Source organism: Petaurus breviceps, unplaced genomic scaffold, assembly GCF_028583685.1.
Source record: "Petaurus breviceps papuanus isolate PSGF00001 unplaced genomic scaffold, PetGlider_PUasm1.0 126, whole genome shotgun sequence".
Taxonomy (NCBI): domain Eukaryota; kingdom Metazoa; phylum Chordata; class Mammalia; order Diprotodontia; family Petauridae; genus Petaurus; species Petaurus breviceps.
The window spans coordinates 25322138-25345755 of NW_027185655.1; the positions used below are offsets into that span (position 1 = coordinate 25322138).

The 23618-nt window shown below is 38.5% G+C and overlaps 1 protein-coding gene across 5 annotated transcripts in view; it reads right to left on the minus strand.

Annotated features, from left to right (window-relative positions):
- Positions 1-255: 255 nt before the first annotated feature.
- The window catches only part of BMPR1B (bone morphogenetic protein receptor type 1B), a 482311-nt gene continuing 458948 nt past the window's right edge, over positions 256-23618 (minus strand). For 4 of the 5 annotated variants that reach the window (XM_069094423.1, XM_069094400.1, XM_069094404.1 and 1 more), the window contains 4 exons: positions 23005-23302; positions 15597-15772; positions 6336-6466; positions 256-4210 (listed from right to left, as the gene is read on the minus strand). In XM_069094423.1, the coding sequence (XP_068950524.1) occupies positions 4085-4210; positions 6336-6466; positions 15597-15772; positions 23005-23302 (731 nt within the window). In that variant the 3' untranslated portion in view covers positions 256-4084. The remainder of the gene's footprint in view (positions 4211-6335; positions 6467-15596; positions 15773-23004; positions 23303-23618) is intronic. The other variant, XR_011169511.1, reaches the window with a different exon arrangement.

Genomic DNA, 23618 nt, shown 5'->3' on the forward strand with positions numbered 1-23618 from the left:
TATTCTCCCACAAATGAGATGGATTTTCCCCTGAAAACCTGTGCCCATGCTCAATCATCAATAGCCCATTATTCTCTTAATTATATCAGGCATAAATTTTAATTATATCTTTATAAAGAAAATGAAACTTTGCATTGCTTACCCTCTCCTTTCAATCAGTCACTGAGTGTGCAAAAATATGTCACATGAAAATAGAATACAAAATAAAACAAACTTTTTCAAAAAAGAGAAATCATAACCAAAGATAACAGAGGCTTGTTCTTTCCATGGGGAGAATGAGACCATTTTATTTGGGGGGAATGTTAAAACAAAGCCATATACAATTTGTACCAAATACAATATAACTGTTTGTTCCCTATTTCTGAATAATTACAGTATATACAGATTCATTAAGGCACTGGTTCCCCAAAAGAATACAAATGGGTCTTCTTTTGAAACAAATTAAAAAAAAATTTTACAAAGCCACCAAGCTTTCTCCAAAAGAAATGGCATTGTTTATTACAGGAGAAATCACAAGTGCTAAACATCACCTTCTGATGTCCTTTCGAGACTTCTATATGTACCACCAAATTCTCTACACACCTGTAACTTAAAATTATATTGTCAAGTTTTCCCATCACCCTTCTCTTATTACCTTTGCACATACCCTCCAACAAAAAGATGTGCTGGAAAATACTCAGAACATAAAACACTGCTGTTTCTAATTGAACGTATAGGAAAAGGGTCTTTAGTCACTGAAATGTAGTTATTATCCCTGACTAGTCGCAATTTCGATTAAAGTGTTAAACAAAGCTGACCTAGGCCCCAGTAAACAGAATCTGTGAGCATTGTCCCAGGCTGCCTCCCTCAGGCGTTGCAGAGGAAAGGGATGGTCATTAAGGCTCGTATTACTGTTTCATTTTGTTTTTTTCTGAAAGGTCAATGATCTTTCTCTTCATAAACTTTTTGGGAGAATCGCAACTTAAAATTTAACAATCTATGTATAATCATAAATAAATATAATGCTTCATTTAGAGCTTTCTCATCCATAATATCTTATTCCCTAATCCACATACTGGAGTTATTCCAGACTCCAAATTAAACATAATATATATTTATACACACACGCACGCACACACATACACACACGTGTGTACAGGTATATGTACACATACATATACAAACACACATAAACCTGAACATCTTAACATACAAACATTACATTATCTACCAACTGATTTCCTAGAATCCCTTCTTTTGAGGGGAGGGGGAAAAAGTTTAAATTAGCTTGTAATTAAGAATAATCCTGAAAGTAAACAATCAACTGATAGAAACATTTTCCAGGTTACACTCCCTCTTCCTCTGTATAACAATAAAAATTTTCTATCTTATAATGTTTTGTAAGTAGTTAGATTTTTAGAAACACTTCCTGTAAAATATTTTTTGTAACAAAGGGAAAAGTTATTGATAAATTGCTATTATAAACTTTTACGTAAGATAAGCTCTAATTGGTCTTGTTGTTAGTACCTAATTAATATCTTCATACTTCTTATAGCAATTGAGGTTGGTGATTAAAAAGGTAACTATAGTTTGTCTCGATTCAACAAAGTAAATAATACATACAATTTGGGGGCAGTTATTAATTATTCCCTATTGCTACTTTTATTAGAAACTCAGGAATAAACATCTAAACCCACTTCTCAATTTCTTCAATTTCTAAACGACTCATGATTTCAGAGGATTCAAGTGATCTGAAAGTGAGTCTGAGTTTTTATTTGAGAGAAATTATTCTGGCTACAATTCTAAGGTGACTTAAGAGTTGATGGAAGGAGATAAAGAACATTTCTTCAGAGAATTAACAGAGGTTTAATTTGGGAAAGACCTGAGTAATGAATGTGCTGTGGCCAGAAAGCCCCTTTACAAATACTTCACTGTTTCCTACAACCAACACATTTGTCTCTGAACAACTTGGCCTTCACATATAAAGGTTCTCTGCAAATTAGACATATATGAACTTCAATGTCGGTTAACCTGTTCTGATGCAATGAACAGAATACTTTCACAAAAAAAAGGAAAATGAAACTCTATCTTACGCTACCATCTGGCATTTTAGTTTCTACTGAGTTTATTTTAATTTTGACTAAAGCAGCATTTAGATCTTAGATGTTTTTTTCAAAACCAAACTATCCACAACCTCCTCTTTAAGAAAAAAGGAAGAAAAACATCAGCAGCGAAAAGAAGTACTTCTTTCCAGCTGTGATAAAATCTGGATGGAAAGCAGAGAATGATAAATTACAAAATATTGAACATAGTGCAATGCCACCAGCATGTAAGCAGACCTCACAGCTACTTTGGGGGGATTTATTTTGTGGAATTAACAAATCATCAGCTGCAGAAAAAAAATTCTCTTTGATTTTTTTTAAGCAGTTGTCAAGTTTTCAGAAATCTTTTGTCTCTGTGAAATCCCCAGTGAATATCTCTATGGTAAAAATGAATGACATCACACTGCCCCCTAGAGTTTCTCGTGATGGCTGTCTTAAAAGATGGCTAAAACCTAGGAATTTATCATTTCTCCCAATGTTTCTCTTTCAAAGAAAATCATGCAAATAGAGAATTCTGATGACTTGAGGGGGGTTGCTAAAGCTTAATTTTAAAAAGCTCTACTGGTTTTGGGTTTTTTTTTCTGAGGAATACTGGCTCTGATAATGACATTATCCATGGAACTTAAAAGCTAAAAAACCCCAAAGTTGAGAAGATGATTTGTAAAATGGACAATGCCTTAGGAAGAAATAAATTAAAAAGTGAACCACACCCCAACAGATTAAAACAAATAAAATAAACCAGGTCGACATTCTGAAATGTGAAGTCAATAACCATAATATCCACTGGGATATAGAAAAACTATACACGCAAAGGAACAAATTCTAGCAACCATCATATTTGGGGGCATTCTTTAGCTCTCTGCTGTCCCTTTGGAAGGCTGTGTTTCTATATTACTAGTTGGAATTCCATTAATATAATCCCATACATTCCTCCCCGGTCAAGCCCTCCCTATATTGATCAGAAATATATTGTGTGAGATGTTCGTTCTTGGGCTTCTAGGTTTGGCTCTTATACACATATAAAGAGACTGCAAACTTGCTCTGTTTACTCAACAACAAAGAGTAAAATCTCCCTTCCAATGCACCTTCTCTTCCTCCCAATGGATGATAGTTTCACTCACTATTGATCTTTCCTGCAGGGAGTCCTAAATCTGTGCTGATCTCATCAGGCACTTCCACAATGAAATTTTTTTTAAAAAGAAAAAAAATCTTTTGGGGGGTTTAATGAAAAGGGGGTGTTTTGTTAGTAACTGTGTAACAGAATCAGAAACCTGAGGAGTTTCTGAATGAAACAATGCCACTGACTTTGCCTCAGTTCCTCCAAACTGCATTGGTACAATGGTTTCATATTCTGGGAAAGTGCCAAAGACCACCTGTACATATGTGAAATCATGGCCAGTCATAAGCTGGCTATAAGTTATGCCAGTGGGGATGCTGACCTAGGCAAAAGTAACTCCCACATCTGGCACTAGGCAAAGTGGTCTTTGGAGGCAGTAGACAGGTGGCTTTTAAGATCTATTGCAACTTCTCAAACATTGTGGGCTCTTGTTAGGTTTGCTTGGAATGCTGGATTCTCACAAATGGAAAAGAAAGTGATTCCGTTTTTCCCTCTAGGCACCATTTTTGGGTAGCTGTCCTTTGTGTTTTGTTTTGACTGCAACAGTATATGTGTTTACACTGTGTTTTATTTTCAGAAAAAAAAATTAAAGTATTTTTCTTTAAAAATCCCCAAATACAAGGCTTTCACAGAAAGCAACATGTATCACTTTTGCCTCAGTTACCCAAGTGGTCTTCCCTTCCTGCAAACAGGCCCCTCGAACCTGTGATTGGCAATGTAGCTCTTTGTCCAGGGTTTTCCCCGAGAGCAAGTGGACTGATCGTGCTCGAGAGCAGGATGTCATTCCAGATTTGTACTATAGAAACATCTTTAACATCTTCTGCTTTGCCAACAAAAGGAAAAATGTGTGTTGGCCGTCTCCAGATGTTGACTTGCTCCCTTCAAATCAGAGTTTAATGTCCTGTGACTCTGACATTTTGGCAAGTGTTTTCTTAACCCGAAGGGCTGTGAGACGGGATGCAGGACTGTGGGCCCAGCATTCTGTCATGAGTTTCCCCATCTGCCGAAGACACTGTGGGGAAAGAAATGGGAACGTTAGAGCACAAACAGGAGAATGTGCTATGATCAACAGGGTTACTTCTTAGAATCTTTGAGTTTGAGTACGAAAAGAGATACCTTTCAGTTTAACTATACAGGTACAAAAATCCTCAGCTCTATTTTGATTCAAGATCAGAGGATTAATGCACAGCTTTCCATTCATTTTGTGATCGATCCAGACAGGTTATAGCATATTGGCTCCATATAAATAGTTAAACAAATATAAAAATATTCAGGGGATTTGTTTGGTTCAATGGCGTACTCCCAGATTGTTTACACTTTCTAAGTTTAACTCTTTCTGTCTAATTGCATATGACACAAAGAAGGAAGCTAATTCCCAAAGTACAGCTGCCTGCTACAATAATCATGTTAAATTGGACTATTTAACAAGATTAATGACTTCTTCCTAGAATCACAGGCATGGTCTCCAGTGCTCATGTGTGGTATATCAATTACTAGTCTTCTCACTTCATTAGAAATCCTTGGTGCAACAGTATAGAGTGCCTGGATGGTCACTTATTGTTTGTGCTATAGTAGGGCATTCTTCTAGGGGTATGAGTTGGACCAGATGGCTACTAAAAGCCTTTATGACTTCAAAAATCTATGATTTTGTATTTGACTTGACTTTCCCAGACTTCATCTCAGATCTCCTATGTGGAAAGTATACATGTCACTATGCATTTCTGAAACTGTACACAAGTGACATGTCAAGATGGGATAAGGAAATACTATAGATCCTTCAATAAAAACAAAGGGGAAAAAACATGTTTTTCCCTGAAGAATCATTTATTAACAACTGCTTTTCTACCTATGTCTACCATCTAGATATATGTAGATATATAGGAAATGTACAAGGGTTCCTGTTGATGCACTTTAGGTATCCAACCACCACTCCCATCATGGCAGGGCTGGATTAGGAGGACAAAATGAGAAGACATCACGTAGAACCAAGAAGAGTGAATACTGGCATGGGGAAAAGAATGCTGCTCAACTGAGAAAGTTACGCCCCCATACAGAGACAACATGACCAAAATTATACAAATGGCTTCTCTGGAACCATTTATGCTAACTACAAACCTGAACTTGTCTCATCTCCCTCTCCTGCATTTTCCCCTGCCATTTTCTACATCAGTTTGGTATTACCTTGTTATCAGTCTTTACAAAACTGACCATTCACAGAATCATAGGACCTGAGAGATGGAAGGGACCTCAGTGGCCACCTGATCCAATCAATACTGGAAAGGAATTCACGGGTTAATAATACACCTGACAAGTGACCATCCTGCCTCTACTGAAATACCTTTGAGAAGTGAAAATCCACCATTTCTCCCATTCAGTGTATTCACTTTGTGATAATCCTTTCCCATTTCGTGTTGCTAACAAAGGTCTATTATAACATCTTCAAAAGCTCCAACCTCAAGTAGGGGCAACCAGGTGGCTCAGCGAGTAAGAGCACTGGCTCCAATGTTGGGATGACCTGGGGATCAAATCTGGGCTCACATACTTAGCACCACACCCAGAAATAACTGGCCGTGTAACCTTGAGCAAGATACTTAACCCTGATTGCTTTAAAAAAAATATAAAAAGCTCCAACCTCATCTGTTTCTTGTACTTTTGAATGTCACGTGTACCACAGTGCTTCTGAATTTATGTTTTTTATATATCTATGAGAAAAGAAGTATAAAAGCCTTCACTGGTCAGCATGTTGACCTCTTAGATGATAAAAAATGGTGAAACCAACTCTGTGGATGGGGGTGGGGAGAGAATCACTGGTAAAATCAATATATTAAAAAAATCACTCATGGAAATAGCTTTGATGTAGCTGACAAGATATAAAAAATAAAATGTCAGCATTATTTGGCAGTGATACAGCCTGTTAATATCTCTGAGAAAGAGCTACAGTAAATTCAGAAAATTAAAGTTAATACTCTGGCCTTTCGGCTCTCCAGACATTTTTTTCTTCCACTACATTGCCAATATCTCTTTTAAGGAGAAACACTGCAACAAGGATTGGTCCTTCAACAACAGGCTTTCTGCACAAAACTGGCCAGACATCAGTCACTCTGGTGCCACACAGACGGGGCTCCTTCCTTCCATACCTCATCACTACTCCATCTGTTGGGGAAGGATGGCCGGAGTTTTTTGATGCATACAATCTCCCTCATATCTTCATAGGAGGGATCACTGGGTACTAGGTCATGGTAGGGAAGCTGGTATTCTTCTACTATTCCTAGAAAAAAAAAGACTTTTGTTCAGTTTTATAACTCTGAAATGGCGGGTGTGGGGAGAGAGCTAAAGTATTATCAAAATGGTAACTATACACATTAGTACATATTTTTCTTGGGGTAGGGGAGATCTGTAGTTTTGAATTTATTGATGCATGGAATTCAGGGTAAGGAAATCCCCTCTATCAAACGAGTCTTAGAAATTTACAGTCTTAGAAAGTTGCCTGGCTCACTGAGAGTTTAAAAGACATGTCTAGAAACACAAAGCTAGTACATGGCTAAGGCAGTTCTGTTCTGTCTCCGTGACTCAAGACCAGCTTGCTATTCACTATTCTCATCTGTCTAGTACTAATCTGATGAAGCAAACTCAAGTGATACAGACTGTCATTCTTTCCTATTAAAAATAAAGAATTCTTTAGAACCTTCAAAAAGGAAAAACAGTATTTCAAAAGAAATGTCACTATACATTATTAATTCTTTTCAAATGCTTCAGCCTAATGATGAAATTAATTCTAAATTATTATTTTATAAAATTTGGTACACTGCAGTAGCCATAAAGTTCAAGACTACTTTCATATTCACCCCAAATTTATTAGACATTAGAGTTGGATATTCAAAGACAGCATAGAGACCCTGCTCCTAAGACCCTCTTTTATTAATCTAATGGAGGGGAAAAGTCATGTACATAAGACATAGGATACAAGGGTAATTGAGATGAAGGCTAGACTAAGGAGAGGGGTTTTGAGAAATCTAAAGAGAAAAAGAATCAGTTTCTGCTAGCAGTAGAATGAGAAGTCAGGAAAGGTTTAATAGAGTAAAACGTCACCTGAGATGAGCCTTGGAACTTCAATGTAACCCCAAAAGTGGGTTTGGGAAGGAGACCATCCCAGGCATGGGCAAAGTTGTCAAAAAAAAAAAAAAGGCAAGAGACAATAGAAGTAGAATAAGAAACAGGTTAGCAGAGTTTTGCTGGAACTCTATTAAGTCTCTAGGGCAAAGGTGGGATACCTTCTGCCTCCAGGTTGCAGGTTCCCCACCCCTACTCTGGGGTTATTAGATGAATATCTGCATGCTGGGAAGGAACTTAATTTGAATACATTCAAAACTTGTGAAAAGCATGATGTTTTTAGTACCATAAGAGTTAGGATTTCATGCTTGTCCTCATTCTAAAAATAAGGTGAGATAAAAACCAGGAGTTTGGAGAGAGCCCAGATCTTCTCAGGTTGATGGTGCATGCTATGTGGTACCTCTCTTTATGTTTTCCAACTCCAGGGTGCTTAGAAAGAGCAGGGGGCTTGCTCTCAGCTCAATAACATGCTTTGTGTAGCTCACTCTTATAGATAATAGCAAATTCTTTTCTTTTAACAATGCTTTCTATGAATAATTACCTCAACAGAAAATCTTGGGGAATCCTTAGGCAATACTGCTGTGTCTTTGAAGTAAATATCCGTTTATAACAGCTAATTGATATTAACTGGTTAAATGAAACTAGGCTGATCATTACTGGTGATTAACAATGAGAACACACAGGAATGTGACCTTGGGCAAATCACTTAACCCCAACTCCCCTACCTTCCCCTCTCCAAAAAAATAAAAAGACATAGCAAATTATTTTGGTGTGATGTTACTTGGTGCATGCCTTTTTCAACACTACTGATATAAGCAACAATATGTAACAACTCATGAAGCATCACTACACTGTGGATAGGTTTTTCTCTAGGTTCAAGTTAATGCTTTCACACAAACTATGTGACCCGGGGCAAGGTACTTAAGCTCTAAGTGTCCTCAGATACTCTAAGATTGTTGTGAGTTCCTTGATTATCTGCAAAGGTGTAGCAGCAAGCACCCCAGTATCCCCAGGGTGTCTGCCAACACAGGTTCTTGGATCTGCTTTGTTAAAGGAAAGCAACTCAAAATGGGTTAACAAGCTTACTTTAATCAGTCAAATACCTATCGTTTACCTAGTTCAGGAGAAAAAGGTCAGCACCCCGAACTTCAGAGTATACAGACAGAATTATCAAGACAGAGAAACAGATCAAGTAGACAGTTTCCAAACTGTCCAACCATTACATCCATACCAAATCAACATCTGGGTTTCAAAGCCAGGGGGCCCTGGACAACGGCTTCCCAGAGTTTCATCTGATCAAATCACAGAACACTTCTCAAAGTGAGCCCCCAAAACAAAGCTACACATCAGGGCTTATATAGCCTTCTCCTGGCTCAGAGAATGTAACAACCTTATTGACTCACTGGCCAATCAAGAAGTATCTACTGAAAAACTCCCACCCCAGGCTCCAGGTGCACTTTAGCCTAGGGGCAGGGAAGATCTTTAAATTTGCATTTCCATTACAAAAGGTAGGGAGAATTTTCTCAATAAGGGGTTTCTTAATCCAACAAATTACAGGTCTCAAGGGGAAAACTGAGTAACAACTCAATTTATACAATCCTTTAAACTTCCCAAAGCAATCCCTGCATTAACCTTGGGAAGTAATGCAAGTGCTAATGCATTGTTGAAACTTTACTCCATCTGCGTGTGATTCCTTCTAGTAATACAGATTGCTACTCATCATGTCCAGATGGATGCTGACTTATCCTACATGAATTTTATCTGTTTTCTCCCACAAGCCAGTCACAAATCATCACTCAGCATGCTGAATGCTTTGAATGTGTTGTAGACTGCTGATCCCCATCCCATATCTTCATTTCCATGATAGGGAAACATACTCAGAATGATGAAGCAACTCTTCCCAGGTCACAAAGCTAAGAAGTGGCTGAGACAGAATATGGGTCCTGTTTTCTGAACTGTCTTGTGATATTACTATTACATCCAGAAGGTTGTATATTAGTGAATTCACTAGGTCCGGCATCTTACTTTAACAAAATACATTACTTTGACAAAAACCCTTGCTATACATTCCTCACTCCTCTCTGCCTAAACAAAGGATACCTTAAGAGCCAACTCATCTTCCAGGAAACCTTCCCTGCCTGGGCCAAGCCACTTTGCTCTAACTTCTCTGAATGCCTTCCATACTTGTAAAATACATCACTGTCATATGCTATAGGCATATCTCATCACCTCAATTAAAGAAAAAAAGTACCTGAAGATAAGGATTTGTGTCCCTCTCATTTTCTCCAGAAGTAACATAGTGTCTGGCAAGGAGGAGGCACTTGACAAATTGACTGTTTGGTTAATGAATGAATGAATCACATGAAGTAAAGAAAGGGAGAGGAGGCAAGGCTGGTCTTTGGAAAAACTACAGTCACTGAATTGTCTTTCTCTGACCTCTCACCCATCATCTCTGTCTCTGGGCCTCTCTAAGGTAGTGGCTGATTCCAAAGTAGGCCTATGTTGCAAATGTAGCACAGTAATCAGACTTGGGCCTCTATCCATTGCATTCTTCTGAGAGCCCTGACCATTATGGAACTTTGAGGATGAAACAGGTAGAGAGCCCTGAGGAATAGTGTGATTATATATGCTTTTGAAAAACACAAAATGAAAGGAAAAGTCATCAGTCAGCTTTGCTTTTTTGAAGACTGAATACTTGTTCAGTATTTGGTGGGAAAACAATACCTATATTAACTTTTTGCTTATATATTATACTATATGTACTTCAAGAGAAAAATTTTCTACTCTCAAAAAGCTTATAAAATTAATTTTCCAAATGCAATTATAAGGTACCATGACTTTAAATTCACTATTCCAAGGTAATCAAAATCTCTATAATGAACTTAAACTCTTGTATTAACCCCAATAGAGGAGAGGACACAACCAGTCAAAATGGAAGTATCAAATGCTTAAATATCAAGCATTGGTATTTCTGAGAAGAAAACCAGTCCCTCAAAAGATAAGCTATCAAACAAGCAATTTTCAGAGAAAGAAATGCAAATAGATCATCAACCATATTTTTAAAAATGTTTCAATAACTAATAATCAGAGAAATGCAAATTTAAACCCATGTTTCACCTTACACCCTGAAAACTGGCAAAAATGATCAAGGATGGAACTAATGCTGGAGGGGCTGTGAAAAGACAGGCACAGTAGATCCATGAATCAATCTAAGCATTCTGTAAAGCAATTTGGAATCATGCAAGAAAAGTCAATATAGTGTTCATATCTTTTGACTTAGAATATCACCTTCAAGAGATCAAAGATAGAAACGCTATAAATATGTTAAAAAATATTTGTAGTAGTATTATTTATGATAGCAAAAATGGAAATAAATTCAGTACATATCAATTGGGGAATGGCTAAAGAATTTGTGAAAGGGAATATTGAAATATTTATTGCACTGCAATAAATGATGAATTTGAAGAATTCAGAGGAACAGCATAAGATTAATGCAGAGTGAAAAAAGTAGAAACCAGAAGAGGTCAATGAATGCAATAATTGCCATCAGAAAAGCAAACACCACTAAAAATTTCAAGTCTGATCAAAAGGAGCAATCTTGATTCCAAAAGGCTATTGGCTCTAGAGGGAGAGAATTGGTAGAATTCAGGAACAGAATGAGGAATATAAAATAAGGTAAACATATCAGTTTGTTTTGCTTTGGGGACCTTCTTTACTACAAATGGAAATGAAGTGTTGTAAAAATAAATAATGCATTTAAAATCTATAACTAATTTCATTATAATTCTACTTCTGCTTCTTCATTAACTGTCAGACTTGCAATATGTTATTTCTCTCATGCATATATTTTAAATAAAAAATTAGTCATTTAAGTCTGTGAATTTTTGAGGCATCATTGTGTGGTAGAAATATCATGAGTCTTAAAACCAAGGTTTGAAAATGATTTTTTAAAATTTTATGTCTATGATAATGTCAACAAACCTCTATTTCCTCATCTTCTCATCCTTAAAATGCAAATAATAATACCTAAAGCACTAATCTCACCTGGCTTTATGAAGATGGCAAAATCTTATGAGGATCAAATGAGATTCACTCTCACAAAAATGATTAATATTTGAAATGAAAATTAAATTGTTGATGGACCAAAATCAACAAGCAGCAACAGCCCAAACAAACATTTATGGGGGAAGGGAACCTGTGATGACCAAAGGATTATATTTGCCACTGGATATATAAAGAGGTCTGACCCTTGAGGGGCTTACAATTTACTTCATAAAAACATAACATTTTGGAAGTATGGAAAGGACCATAAGAGTTTATTTGGGCTCCTCATTTTAATATGAACAAAAAAACAAAGTGCAGAGGATGAATTTTTTCCAACATTCTTTGGGTGAATAGATAGATAGATTGATGGATGGATGGATGGATGGTCAGTATCACACTTGAGACTAGAACATAAACTTTATTCTTTTTTTTTTTGGAGGGCAACTGGGGTTAAGTGACTTGCCCAAGGTCACATGGAACTTTATTGATTTTTAGTCCAAAGAGATGGAACCCTAAGGATGTTTGTTGTTGCTGCTATTGAGTTGTTTCAATCATGTCCAAATCTCTGGGACGCCATTTGGGGTTTTTTTGGTCAAAGATATTGGAGTGATTTGCCATTTCCTTCTCCAGTTCATTTTACAAATGAAGAACTAAAGGAAACAGTGTTCTGTGACTTTGCCCAGAGTCACATAGCTAGTGAGTGGTTGAGGCCAAATTTGAACTCGGGGACTCCTGACTCCAGGGCCAGCATTCTATTCACTCTCCCACCTTGTTGCCCTGGATGATGTCAATTATAATAGGATGATGACAGTTGTAGTTGTACTAATGGTAATAATTATACATGATATTTTATAGTTTCTACTGAACTTTCACATTCTTGTTTTATCCTCAAACTGTCAGGACAAGTATTACTAACCCTTTTAATGTATGTTTTTGCTTTTCCTTGTACCTCTAGCACAATGCCTAGAACACAGTAAGCAGATAATAAATGCTGATTTATCGGTTGACTGGGAAATACAGACTCCAAGAATGACTTGTCCATTGTCACATAGCCTAATGGAGTACCAAAAAAGAGCGTGATATTTGGAGTCAGGAGACCTGCCATTACACAGACTCTTCCCCCAAGTCGGGCATGCACTCTTTCCTCCCCTCTCTGGCTCTTGGAATCCCAAACACCTGTCAAGGCTCACTTCCAGCACCACCTTCTCCTAAAGGCATTGGGCGGCTCTTCTCCTTGTTTAAAGCATGCTTTATTCTGTACTTCCTTTTATGAGCATTAACTTCTCTATATGACTTTATCCCCCCCAAAAGTCAGTTCTTTGAGAGCAAGGATCATTTCATTTTGTCTTTTTTCCCCAGGACCTAGCACAGAGCCTAGCACACAGAAGGTGCTTAATAAATGCTTGCTACCTTTAAATGAACCTAGCATCTTGGAATACTCTATGTGCTTACAAAAGGATAGCCAGAAATAGGTCAGAGCTTGTGTGAAGGGCCAAGTGAATGGAACAGACAATGTTTTACAGCAGCTGAGAGGAGGCTTCAGTTGCCAGAACTTTGGGAAAGTCAAGTCATACACGATAGAAAAGCTGGCTTTGGAGCAAAGGCTTAAAGAAAGAGGACTTATGAAAGTTGAGGAAAACAAGGCTGTTGGCAGGGAAAGGCAAAGTTGGGGCACTGGGCTGTACTTTAATAAAAATAATAAATAATTAAATTAATAAAAACGTACATGTATGTAATAATAGCTGGACAAAATGCTTTCCTCACCTTCCCCATGTTACATGTGAAGAAATCAAGGCTCAGACTATAGTGGACAGAGGACCTGACTCAGAGGCTGGTCTTCTGCTTTGGGCTGAGAGAGGCTCTTTTACATTTTGTAGACTTTAATTTTCTTTACATCTAAAATGAGGGAGTTAAAATTGTCAGGGTCCTTCTGTGATTCTCTTGTGCACATCTATGTTTAGCAAAAGCCCAAGGATGAGAAGCAGCGTGATGCAGAGGATTGTGGGCCAGATTTGTATTCAGGAAGAGCTCTCACCCTTTATATAAGGGGCCAACCTAGTACAGGGAAGCAAGGCTTGGAGTCAGAGGCCCTGAGTTTCATTCATGTCTCTACCTCTTTCTACTTTTGTGACATCAGACAAATCTCTTTTTCCCTCTAAGATTCAGTTTCTTGATCTTTCAAATGTGGAAAATAGTATCTGTAGTACTTACCCTATTGGTTGTGAGAGTCAAAAGAGAATTTACTTGTCTGTCTATCTATCTACCTGTCTATTTACTACCTGTCTATCTATCTTAGAAACCTATTGCAATAGTTCAGGTTGTAGTAAAGAAAACAACATGATTTTGGAAACTGAGTTAAGAAAGACAACAACATAGTTGTGAACCTGGGTAGCCAGAAAGCTGAAAGTGTCTTCAACAGGAATAGAGAAGTTTGGGAGAAGGGAAAATTTGGAGAGAAAGATCATGAGTTCTGCTTTATATATAATGAGTGTAAGAGATTTCTGCAATATCCACTTTGAAACGTCCAACAAGGCTGATGATGTGTTGCTAGAGTTACGGAGAGATTAGGCTTAAATTAATAGGTCTAGGAGTTATCTACACATAGATAATCACTGAACCCAGGGGATTTGATGAGGTCACCAAGTGGAAAAGTACACAGAGAAGGGAGAGGATTGCCCAGGAGGAAGTTTTGGGGAACATTCAAAGTTAGTGGATGAGGAATTAGCAAAAGTGAGTAAAGACAGATAGTATGAGGACCACGGAGAGCAGCATCATGAAAACCCAGAGAAGAAAGGATCAAGGATTACTATTTATCATTATTTTAATGAATAAATGATCAGTGCAGTTTGGTAGCCACACAGAGCATCCAGGATTTGAGGTAAAGCAGATGCAAGACTGTGAAGAATCTTTAATAGCAGAATAAGAAGTTATTTAATGAAATATTGTCCCACTGAAAACAAGGGAAGACTGTTGGGCAGCAATGACTGCACTCAGTGAAGTCAAGTAGGTAGCTTTTACAGCAGTCCATGGGTGATATCTCTCAAGATATATACAGAATGAAATGTACATTTTTTTATTGCCAAAGTAGGGATACAGTTTTGTTTAACTATGTATGTTTGTTACCAAAACTTTTTTCTTTTCTTTTTTCCAATAGGAGGGCAAGGCCAGAAAGAAGGTCAGAAAAGTTTTGAAAAATGGGCGGCTAGGTGGCATAGTGAATAGAGCACTGGCCCTGAAGTCAGGAGGACCCGAGTTCAAATCCGGCCTCAGAGACTTAACACAAAAACTAGCCGTGTGACCCTGGGCAAGTCACTTAACCTCAATTGCCCTCCAAAAAGCAAAAAAAAAAAAAGTTTTTAAAAAGCTAAAATTTCATTTTTAAATATTTAATAAGAAATGGAAGCTATACATTTTTTAAAAACCTAGATTTTCATTTATAATCCTCTTTTTTTCTGTTGTTATTAAGAATAAAAAATAAAATTAATTTTTAAAAATGGTAAAGGAATGGTAAAGAAAAAAAGACTGGATGGAGGGTGTTAGAATAGAAAGAAAGGAATGGATCCTAGAGAAATGAAAATAGAAGAATCTACAGGATTTAGATTCATAGAGTTGCAGAGCTATCTGTAAGGTATTCTGAGACCATGTGGTCCCATATCTTTATTTTGCAAATTAGGAAAAAGAGATCTAGAGAGGTTAAATGATTTTCTTTAAAGACACACAGGCCAGTTATGGTGGACCCAGCACAAGAAGCCAAATGTCTTGACTCTCAGGTCAGTGCTTGTCCATCAGACCATGTTAGCAGGCTGACCGTGGAAAATAGCTGTAGAACTCAAGGACAATCTGGGGGTTTAGTATCTTGGGTAGTGGGCCACTGATTGAAAGCTATCCTGTTTGGTAGGACAGAGAATCCTGCCCTTGTAGCCAAGAAGTCCTAGATTCAAATCTTGACTGTAAAATATCCTGGGTGAATGATACTGAACAAGTCATGTAACCTCTCAGTTTTCTGGGCAACTTTCTTTATAAGATTACAGACCAATATTAGTAGAGATAATTTCCTTCACTGGGTGTTCTCTGTACAAAATAAATAAATGGTCTAGGACCTATTTAGTCCCTAGATAGCTCAAAGCAGAAGCTTATATCTGGTGGGGGTAAGACATAGAGGTGGAGATAAAAGTTTTGAACTCTAAGGACCATCTTTGTGGGAACTCAGGCTGTAACCATCCAATGCTATTGTGATTACTTACCACCAGATACACATCTCCTGGCGATTTCCCACAGAATAAGGCCAAAACTGTACATATCTGCCATGATGTAGGACTGGAAGTGGTTCCGATTCAAACTCTCATCTAGCACTTCAGGTGGCATGTAACGTTTGGTGCCAACTCGAGTGTTGGGTGGGATGTCTACTTCGTTGGTGTCACTGAGGGGAAAAACACAGCACCGATATCAACAATAAGAAGTTCTTTATCAAAATGTTGGTCCATTGAAAACAAAAGAAGCCATAAAAACACAAGCAAAGTCAACTTACAGCCAGAGCAAGGTCAAAAAGCACAGCAAGGGGGAGGCCAGGTAGCACAGCGAGTAAGAGCACCGGCTCCAGTGTCAGACTGACCTGGAGATCAAATCCCGGGCTCAGACACGTAGCACCCACCCAGAAACACCTGGCCGTATAACCTTGAGCAAGTTACTTAACCCCAATTGCTTAGGGGCGGCCGGGTGGCTCAGCGAGTAAGAGCACTGGCTCCAGTGTCGGGATGACCTGCATCAAATCAGGGCTCAGATACTCAGCACCACACCCAGAAATAACTGGCCGTGTAACCTTGAGCAAGTTACTTAACCCCGATTGCTTTAAAAAAAAAAAAAAAGCACTGCAAGAAAACACTCCGGAGAGGAAAATCTTAGTGTGTGAACAAGGACTCTGCTCTGAAAGGCTTACTTGGCTGAGGCTGTATGAAGTATTTCAATTCAGGCACTGGGAAGATAAGACTCTACAGGGCTGCAGCTGGTAACATTTGGGATTTCATTAGCATTAACCTAATGCAGTGGATAACTATCAAATATTCATTAAATGTTTAAAAACAGCCTTTCTCAGATTCACAATTCAGCAGATTTGCTATTCAAAGAGGATTTAGGGAGCCAAAAAATCTTCTGTTCTTCCAAACAGGAAAAGCATGACCGAGAAGCGGGCCCAGATCTCCTTCCAGTCCTAGAATTTCACAGAGGAAGGCTCTCTGGTTTTCATCTGATCAAATGCTTTCATTTTTATGGAAAAGGCAAGTGTTGAAAAAAAATTAAGTGACTTGTTTAAGCTTATACTCTTAGTTTAGGCAGAATTGAGCCTAGGACCTAGGTTTCCTAACTCCGCATTCAATGTCCATAATATAGTTCAGTCTCTGTTATATATTTTTCCTAAGTGTTCTAGGGAGTCCTTACAAAAATGTAACAATAACTGCACTGTTTGTTATTGTTCTTTTAATCCTGGAACACTGATTTTATCAGTGTGGGGAAATTCTAGGGAGGAAACTCTTGTCACTGCAGCTCAGAAACTGTTCTACAATTTATTCTTAGCTGCCGGAGGATGGAGGGGAAACTGAGAAATAAAACCACTTGCCCATGGTCACAGAGTATTAAGAGTCAAAGGCAGAACTTGAACCCAGGTCTACCTAACTGATTCTAGCTCTCTCCAACAGACAGACCAACTGCCCCTCACAAAACTAATGGGGTTATGTCATAGGTAATAACTCCATTTCAACACAATCTAATCTTGATCTCCTAAAAAGGGAAGCTGGACATGAGTCAAGAAACTTTGGTTTGAATCTTGTTAGACAATACCAGTTGTGTGACCACAGGATTGGGATTCCTGTACCTAATTTTCCTCATCTGTAAAATGGGACCAATTAGTGTTTTACGTAATTGCTGTAAGCAAATCATTTGGAAAACCTTAAGGAAAAAAAATTAGTGAAAAATTCATATTCAATGAATAAGTATTTATTTTTGCTTTTTGGAGGGGGGAAGGCATGGCAACTGGGGTTAAGTGACTTACCCAAGGTCACACGGCTAGTAAGTTTTAAGTGTCTGAGGCCAGGCTTGAACGTAGGTCCTTCTGACTGCAGGGTGGTGTACTGGAAATGTAAATTTAAAGATCTTCCCTGCCCCTAGGCTAAAGTGCACCTGGAGCCTGGGGTGGGAGGCTTGTTTTTCAGTAGATACTTCTTGATTGGCCAGTGAGTCAATAAGGTTGTTACATTCTCTGAGCCAGGAGAAGGCTATATAAGCCCTGATGTGTAGCTTTGTTTTGGGGGCTCACTTTGAGAAGTGTTCTGTGATTTGATCAGATGAAACTCTGGGAAGCCGTTGTTGAGAGTACCTGGGCTTTGAAAAACCCAGATGTTGATTTGGTATGGATGTAATGGTTAGACAGTTTGGAAATCTATCTACTTGATCTGTTTCTCTGTCTTGATAATTCTGTCTGCCTATTCTGAAGTTCGGGGTGCTGACCTTTTTCCCCTGAACTAGGTAAATGATTCATATTTGACTGATAAAAGTAAGCTTGTTAACCCATTTTGAGTTGCTTTCCTTTAACAAAGAAGACCTAAGAACCTGTGTTGGCAGATACCCTGGGGACGCTGGGGTGCTTGCCGCTACAGGCGGGTGCTCTATTCACTGCACCAACTAGCTGCCCCTAAATTAGTATTTGCAACAATAATTCCATGTGCAGATAACTGTGCTTAGGGATGGAATTAATACAAGGTGGTCATGTTCTCAAGGAGTTCATTTTTGTTTGTAGTCTGTTTGTTGCTTGCACCTTGTTCTCGAAGAGGACCATGACCTCAGGAGGGTGACTGGATTTAAGTGAGAAAGGGCTGTGCAAAGTCACCAGCCTCACTTTCTCCTCAGAAGTCCTCTGGGTCCAGTGGCAAGACAGATCAGGATGACTGGAGATAGCCCTAAACGGAGTTCACTATCTTACGAGGGGCAACACAAAGATTCATGATAGCATCAGGGTAAATTCTCCCGTAATAACCTTCCCTCTTTTTAGCAGGTTTATTAGGGTGTTGGCTGTCCAAAGTCCATCACCTTCTGGTCAACCTCTTTTGATCCTTTCCAAACTTTGCTAGGCTGGTCCTCAAATAACCCATAAACTCTGTTGTCACTGACCACTTTGCACTGGTAGTGATCCAACTTGGCCTTCTTGGTCCTTTAAGCTACCAAAGTCTGAATTCCATAGACATGGGCTCATGATCACCCCTACTGCTTGGTGGAGGTTCACAAATGAATATATGCTGATACTATGTTAAGTGCATGAAAAAGGCAAAAAGTGCTTTGTCAAGTATTTCCCGAGGACCTAGGAAGGTTTTTCATGGAGGCGCTTTCTTTAAAGGATGGGAAAGAAAGGAGAGCTGACAATGGGCATAATAGCTGGAGCAAAGACCCACAGAGAGGAAAGAAGAGAGAAAATGGAGGGTACATACATTCTTTGTAACTGAAGTATGGGACTGAGTACATGGTGGAGAGAAGGATGACATAAACCTGGAAAGGTGGAGAGCTTAATACCATACTAAAAGATTTCAACTTTATTCAGCAGGTACTAGGAAGCCGCTGAAGGATTTTAAACTAAAGAGCGAAAGGACATCTTGGGATAAGGTATATTCATTTGGTGGCTTTGTGAATCGTGAATTGGAAGTGCGGTGGAGAGTATAGGTAAGAAAATAAGGGCTAAATCATAAAAATAGATTAAAAAATATACCACTAAGTTGACCTCATTCATTTGGTCTTTGTAGTTTTGAAAATAAGATCATGAATATGTCTGCAATTTTTAAAGGCAACAAGAATTTTAAATCTGAATGTTTATATCTACCAATAATATCTATGGAAATCTGAACTGTTTACATCTATGCATAATTTTTAAATCCCATACCTTTATTCCTAAAAGATCTTTAAAATGTTTCCCACCACAAGTTTCAACTTTCCTAAATCCCTAATGTAAATAGTTATTCCAAATGATATACCATCAGTTTTTGGAATATTCATCAGCTGAAGCAAAAAAAAAAACACTACAGAGGAATATGTCTTTGTCTTTACAGAAACTAAAATATAAACGGGGAAGAGTTAAGTAAAATAACTTGTTCAAATATGGATGGGTCATAGAACTCTGGTCCTCTTCTGGCTGGCTACAGGACAGGGCACTGGAAAGGAATATATACCAGGAAAAAAGAAACGTGATTAGTGTCTTATTCAAATACTGACAGAAGGTGGGTAGGAGTAAATTATTTATTGGACTAATTATTAGGTAGAGATTTCAACAAATCTGCTTCTCTACTAACTTTGGTCTTTTTAGTATTTGGGCTTTTAATTCCAGGAACTCTGTTGCTGCCCACCTGTGAGACTCAGGGAAAGTCACAGCTCTCTTGACTGTTAGGAGCAACGATTTCCTGAAATGCTTTACTGATAATTTCATCCTTCAAAAGATGACAGATCCTGAAGTTCCATCCAGGATATGACTCTCACCATCAGAGAAAAAATGCTTAGTGGAACTGACAGGAATGTTGGAGGGATATGACTATTCCTCTTAGAGTTTGTGATAGAAATGGAGAAGAAAGCTGGGCATAGTGGGAAATGCACCAAATGCACATATTTCAAAGGGTTCAGAAAAGACAGGTTTGAACTTGTAGACATTATACTGGGCAAGTCAGTGCAAGCAGGATGGGAAGCTCTCAGAAATGAAAGCCCAAAGATACCAAAGAGAAAAAATTCTGAAAAAGGGAAAGGGAAGATTTGTCCATAGGCATTAAAGTGGATATATAGGGGACTCAACAACCAACTTAAATTTTTTAAAACATATGTAAAGAATATGGAAGTAAGGGCAGACAATTTAGTTACTTATATTCTCTAACAGGATCGCATTTGTTTTCTCTCAACAGAGTGTCTTGCCTATTTAAAAAAAAACTGGTGGAAGGCAGAATCAAAATTGCAGAGAAAAGGTTGGGACTTTCCTGAGCTCTTCCACAATCCCCTCCAAACAACTTTAAATAGAGCCTCAAAATGAACTCTAGAGTGGCAGAACCCACCAAAGGACAAGGTGAAATGATTTTCTAGCCCAAGACTACTAAGAAGGACTGCAAGAAAGCTTTATCTCACTCAAGTAAAATGAAAGTACAGCCCAGCACAATCTATCTCTGGGCAAGCCAGCGGGTGGTCTCTAGCCTCTCATTTCAGTATTTTTTTTTCTAAATAAATGTAAGACTCAGATAGTGATGCTATTTGGGGAGGGTAAGAAGAAAGAAGCAACAAAATCTTCCTTTGGGTGAACTATAACAGACAGAATCATAGCATCTTAATGAAGTGGGGTCTGGGTTGGGTGAACTCATGTTTATTTAGCCTCCAGAGTGAAAGTAATCTAAAAAGGCATATTTTTCCTTTCTAAGTAAGATGGTCAAAAATAATTCAGAGAAACAGGGAAAAAGAAAAGGGAATAAGCACATATTAAGTGGATTGTTTTACTGGGCACTGTGCTAAGCACTTTATAAGGGTCACATGTAATTTTCAAAACAACTTTCTCTGGTAAGTACCCTCATCATCCCTGTTTTCAGGCTGAAGAAATGACTTAAACAACTGTTAAAGGATCTGTTCAGGGTCACAAAGATATTAAGTTTCTTTGTTTTGTTTTTGGATGGGGGGAAGGCAGGGAAATTGGGGTTAAGTGACTTGCCCAAGGTCACATGGCTAGTGTTAAGTATCTGAGGTTGGATTTGAACTCAAGTCCTCCTGACTCCAGGGCCAGTGCTCTATTCACTGCATCACCTAGCCACCCCTATTAAGTTTCTTTTTGGGTTTTTCTTTTGTTTTGTTTTTGGAGGGCAATTGGGGTTAAGTAACTTCCCCAAGGTTACAGGGCTAGTTTTTTTGTGTGGGTGTTGTCTGAGGCCGGAACCGAACTCAGGTCCCCCTGACTCCAGGCCTGGTGCTTTACTCACTGTGCCACCTAGCCACTCCACCCTCCTTAAGTTTCTTGGGTGAGATTTGAACTGAGGTCCTTTTGACTCTAGGACTAGCTCTTTTTCTACTGTTACCTAGCTCCCTCTAATAGGAATGTATTATACCAAAAACAATAAAAACTATAGCTGAATTAGATCATGTTAGGTAGGAAATCCATACTTGTTTATATAATTTTTTAAAGAGGGTGCATGAGGATACCATTGTGGGTAAAAAAAAAAAAACTGCATAAGAAATTTTGTCTACTGCCTCTGTTGCTATAAACTCTTAGGTATCTCCAGTGTAAAATCAAGATAAGGAATGAGTTCTCAGAGAAAACACACAAAAGCAGAGTAAAAACTCTGAAACAGGAGTCCTACTCCAACTCTGCTGGTACTAAGTCGATTTTTGTTGAAACATAAATACATCCTCGGAAGTTGAAACACTGAAGAAAAGTGGGTGAAAACAGAAGAAATCAAAATGGGGATTGTCACAGGTCATTAAGACTGAAAACTACACCCAAACTTTGAAATCAGAAAAATTGTAGCAGAGGTAAAGGAGAGCCCAGGGATCACTTAGTACAATCCCCTCATCTTATGAATGAGAAAACTAAAGAGGATAGATGGCTTACTCAAAAGTCACACTGCTAATCAACAGCACTCCAGACAACCATTAGACTTGTTCGTCCATGTGTATTACTATACACAATGGACTGTTGTGTTAGTACCAAGGATTTTTTTAGCTAAAGGAATATTTCTTTACCACCCAGTCCTAGGGTACTGAACTAGGTGATAATTCTATAAGGGTGAGTTCCTGCCAACAAGATGAATCCATAGTGCCCCATAAAAGAATAGTGGAAACTTCTGGATATGATTTAAGAATATCTTCCTCACCAGATCTGAGCAGGATTATACTTTAAAATCTAAAGCAGATTTAACTTCCAGAGATATTTTAAGATCTGAAAAGGAGACTCTTTAAGCTCGGTGGCTAACTTTCCTAATAATTACTTCTTGTATTCTACCTAACAAGTCCCTTGATGTGAAGATTCGCCCTATTTACTTTTTCTTTTTACCATTTTCAGGAGCCCTTTATCTCCCAGCATTCTCTTTGCCATCTTGGACGACCCCCCCGCCCCTCCACCATTCACTTAGCTCTTTTTTTCTCTAGAACGCTTTTCACACTTTTCATGCTTGTGGCAGGATTCTGAAAGCGTGGTCCTCCGCTGATGAGAGGGGGAGGAAGAGGAGGAGGAGGAGGAAGAGGAGGAGGAGGAGGAAGAGGAGGAAGAGGAGGAGGAGGAGGAAGAGGAGGAAGAGGAGGAGAAGTTGAGTGTCCTCTCTACTCTCCATAACTAGGATCAATGACGAAAATAGTAAAGCTATCACTGGCACAAAAACCTATTTAGTTGCAAAGGAAGTTATTTTAAATAGAAATAAAAATTCACAAAACTTGCTGAAAAGACCCCCAAATTATGCAATTTGTAAAAGCAAGATGTGATCTATGGGAATGAACAGCCAACAGCTGAGGAGCAAAAGGAGAACAAGGTTCTGGTCCATATTCTTGCATAGACTCTCTGTGGGACCTTTGACCAGCCATACTCAGATTGTCTATCTCTAAGGTGCCTTCCAAGTGCGACATTCTGCGATTCGAAGACTCTCGTTCGGCTGCTTTGATACTAACCTAATAAACTTAACTGCCAATCCCAGATCAGCTATGCAGCATGCTCCATTTTTCTTCACCAGGATGTTCTTACTTTTCAGATCACGATGTGCAATTGCAGGTTTTCCTTGAGTGCTAAAGATCTCTGTATGTAAGTGGCATAGGCCACTGACTGAAGAATAGGCCAACTTTAGCATTGCTTTCGTGTCCAGGGTAGTGGACTTCAGATAATCATACAAGGACCCATTCTCATGGTAGTCTGTGATTAAGTAGAGCTGGGTCCAGGACCCTGTGCCTTTGATATCTGCAGCAATAAATCCTAAAATGAAGGAAAAAGAAACAAAATGTTTGGAGATTAGTACTTTCCCAATACTTACAATAATATAATTCATACTGTCTGAGGTCAGTAGGAACCATGGGTGACTTTTGATTCACATCTATTGCTGGTGCCATTTAATGCTACTACATATATATTATATATAATAATATAATAAATATATTATATTTAATATGTTGTAAGGGTTATGGGATTTAAAGATCTCCCATGCCCCATGGACGTGCTGACATAGCAGAGCAAGAGAAAGTGAAAAGCCGAGCTAACGGTCCTGCGGTTGGCAGTTGCCTTTTTTTTTTTT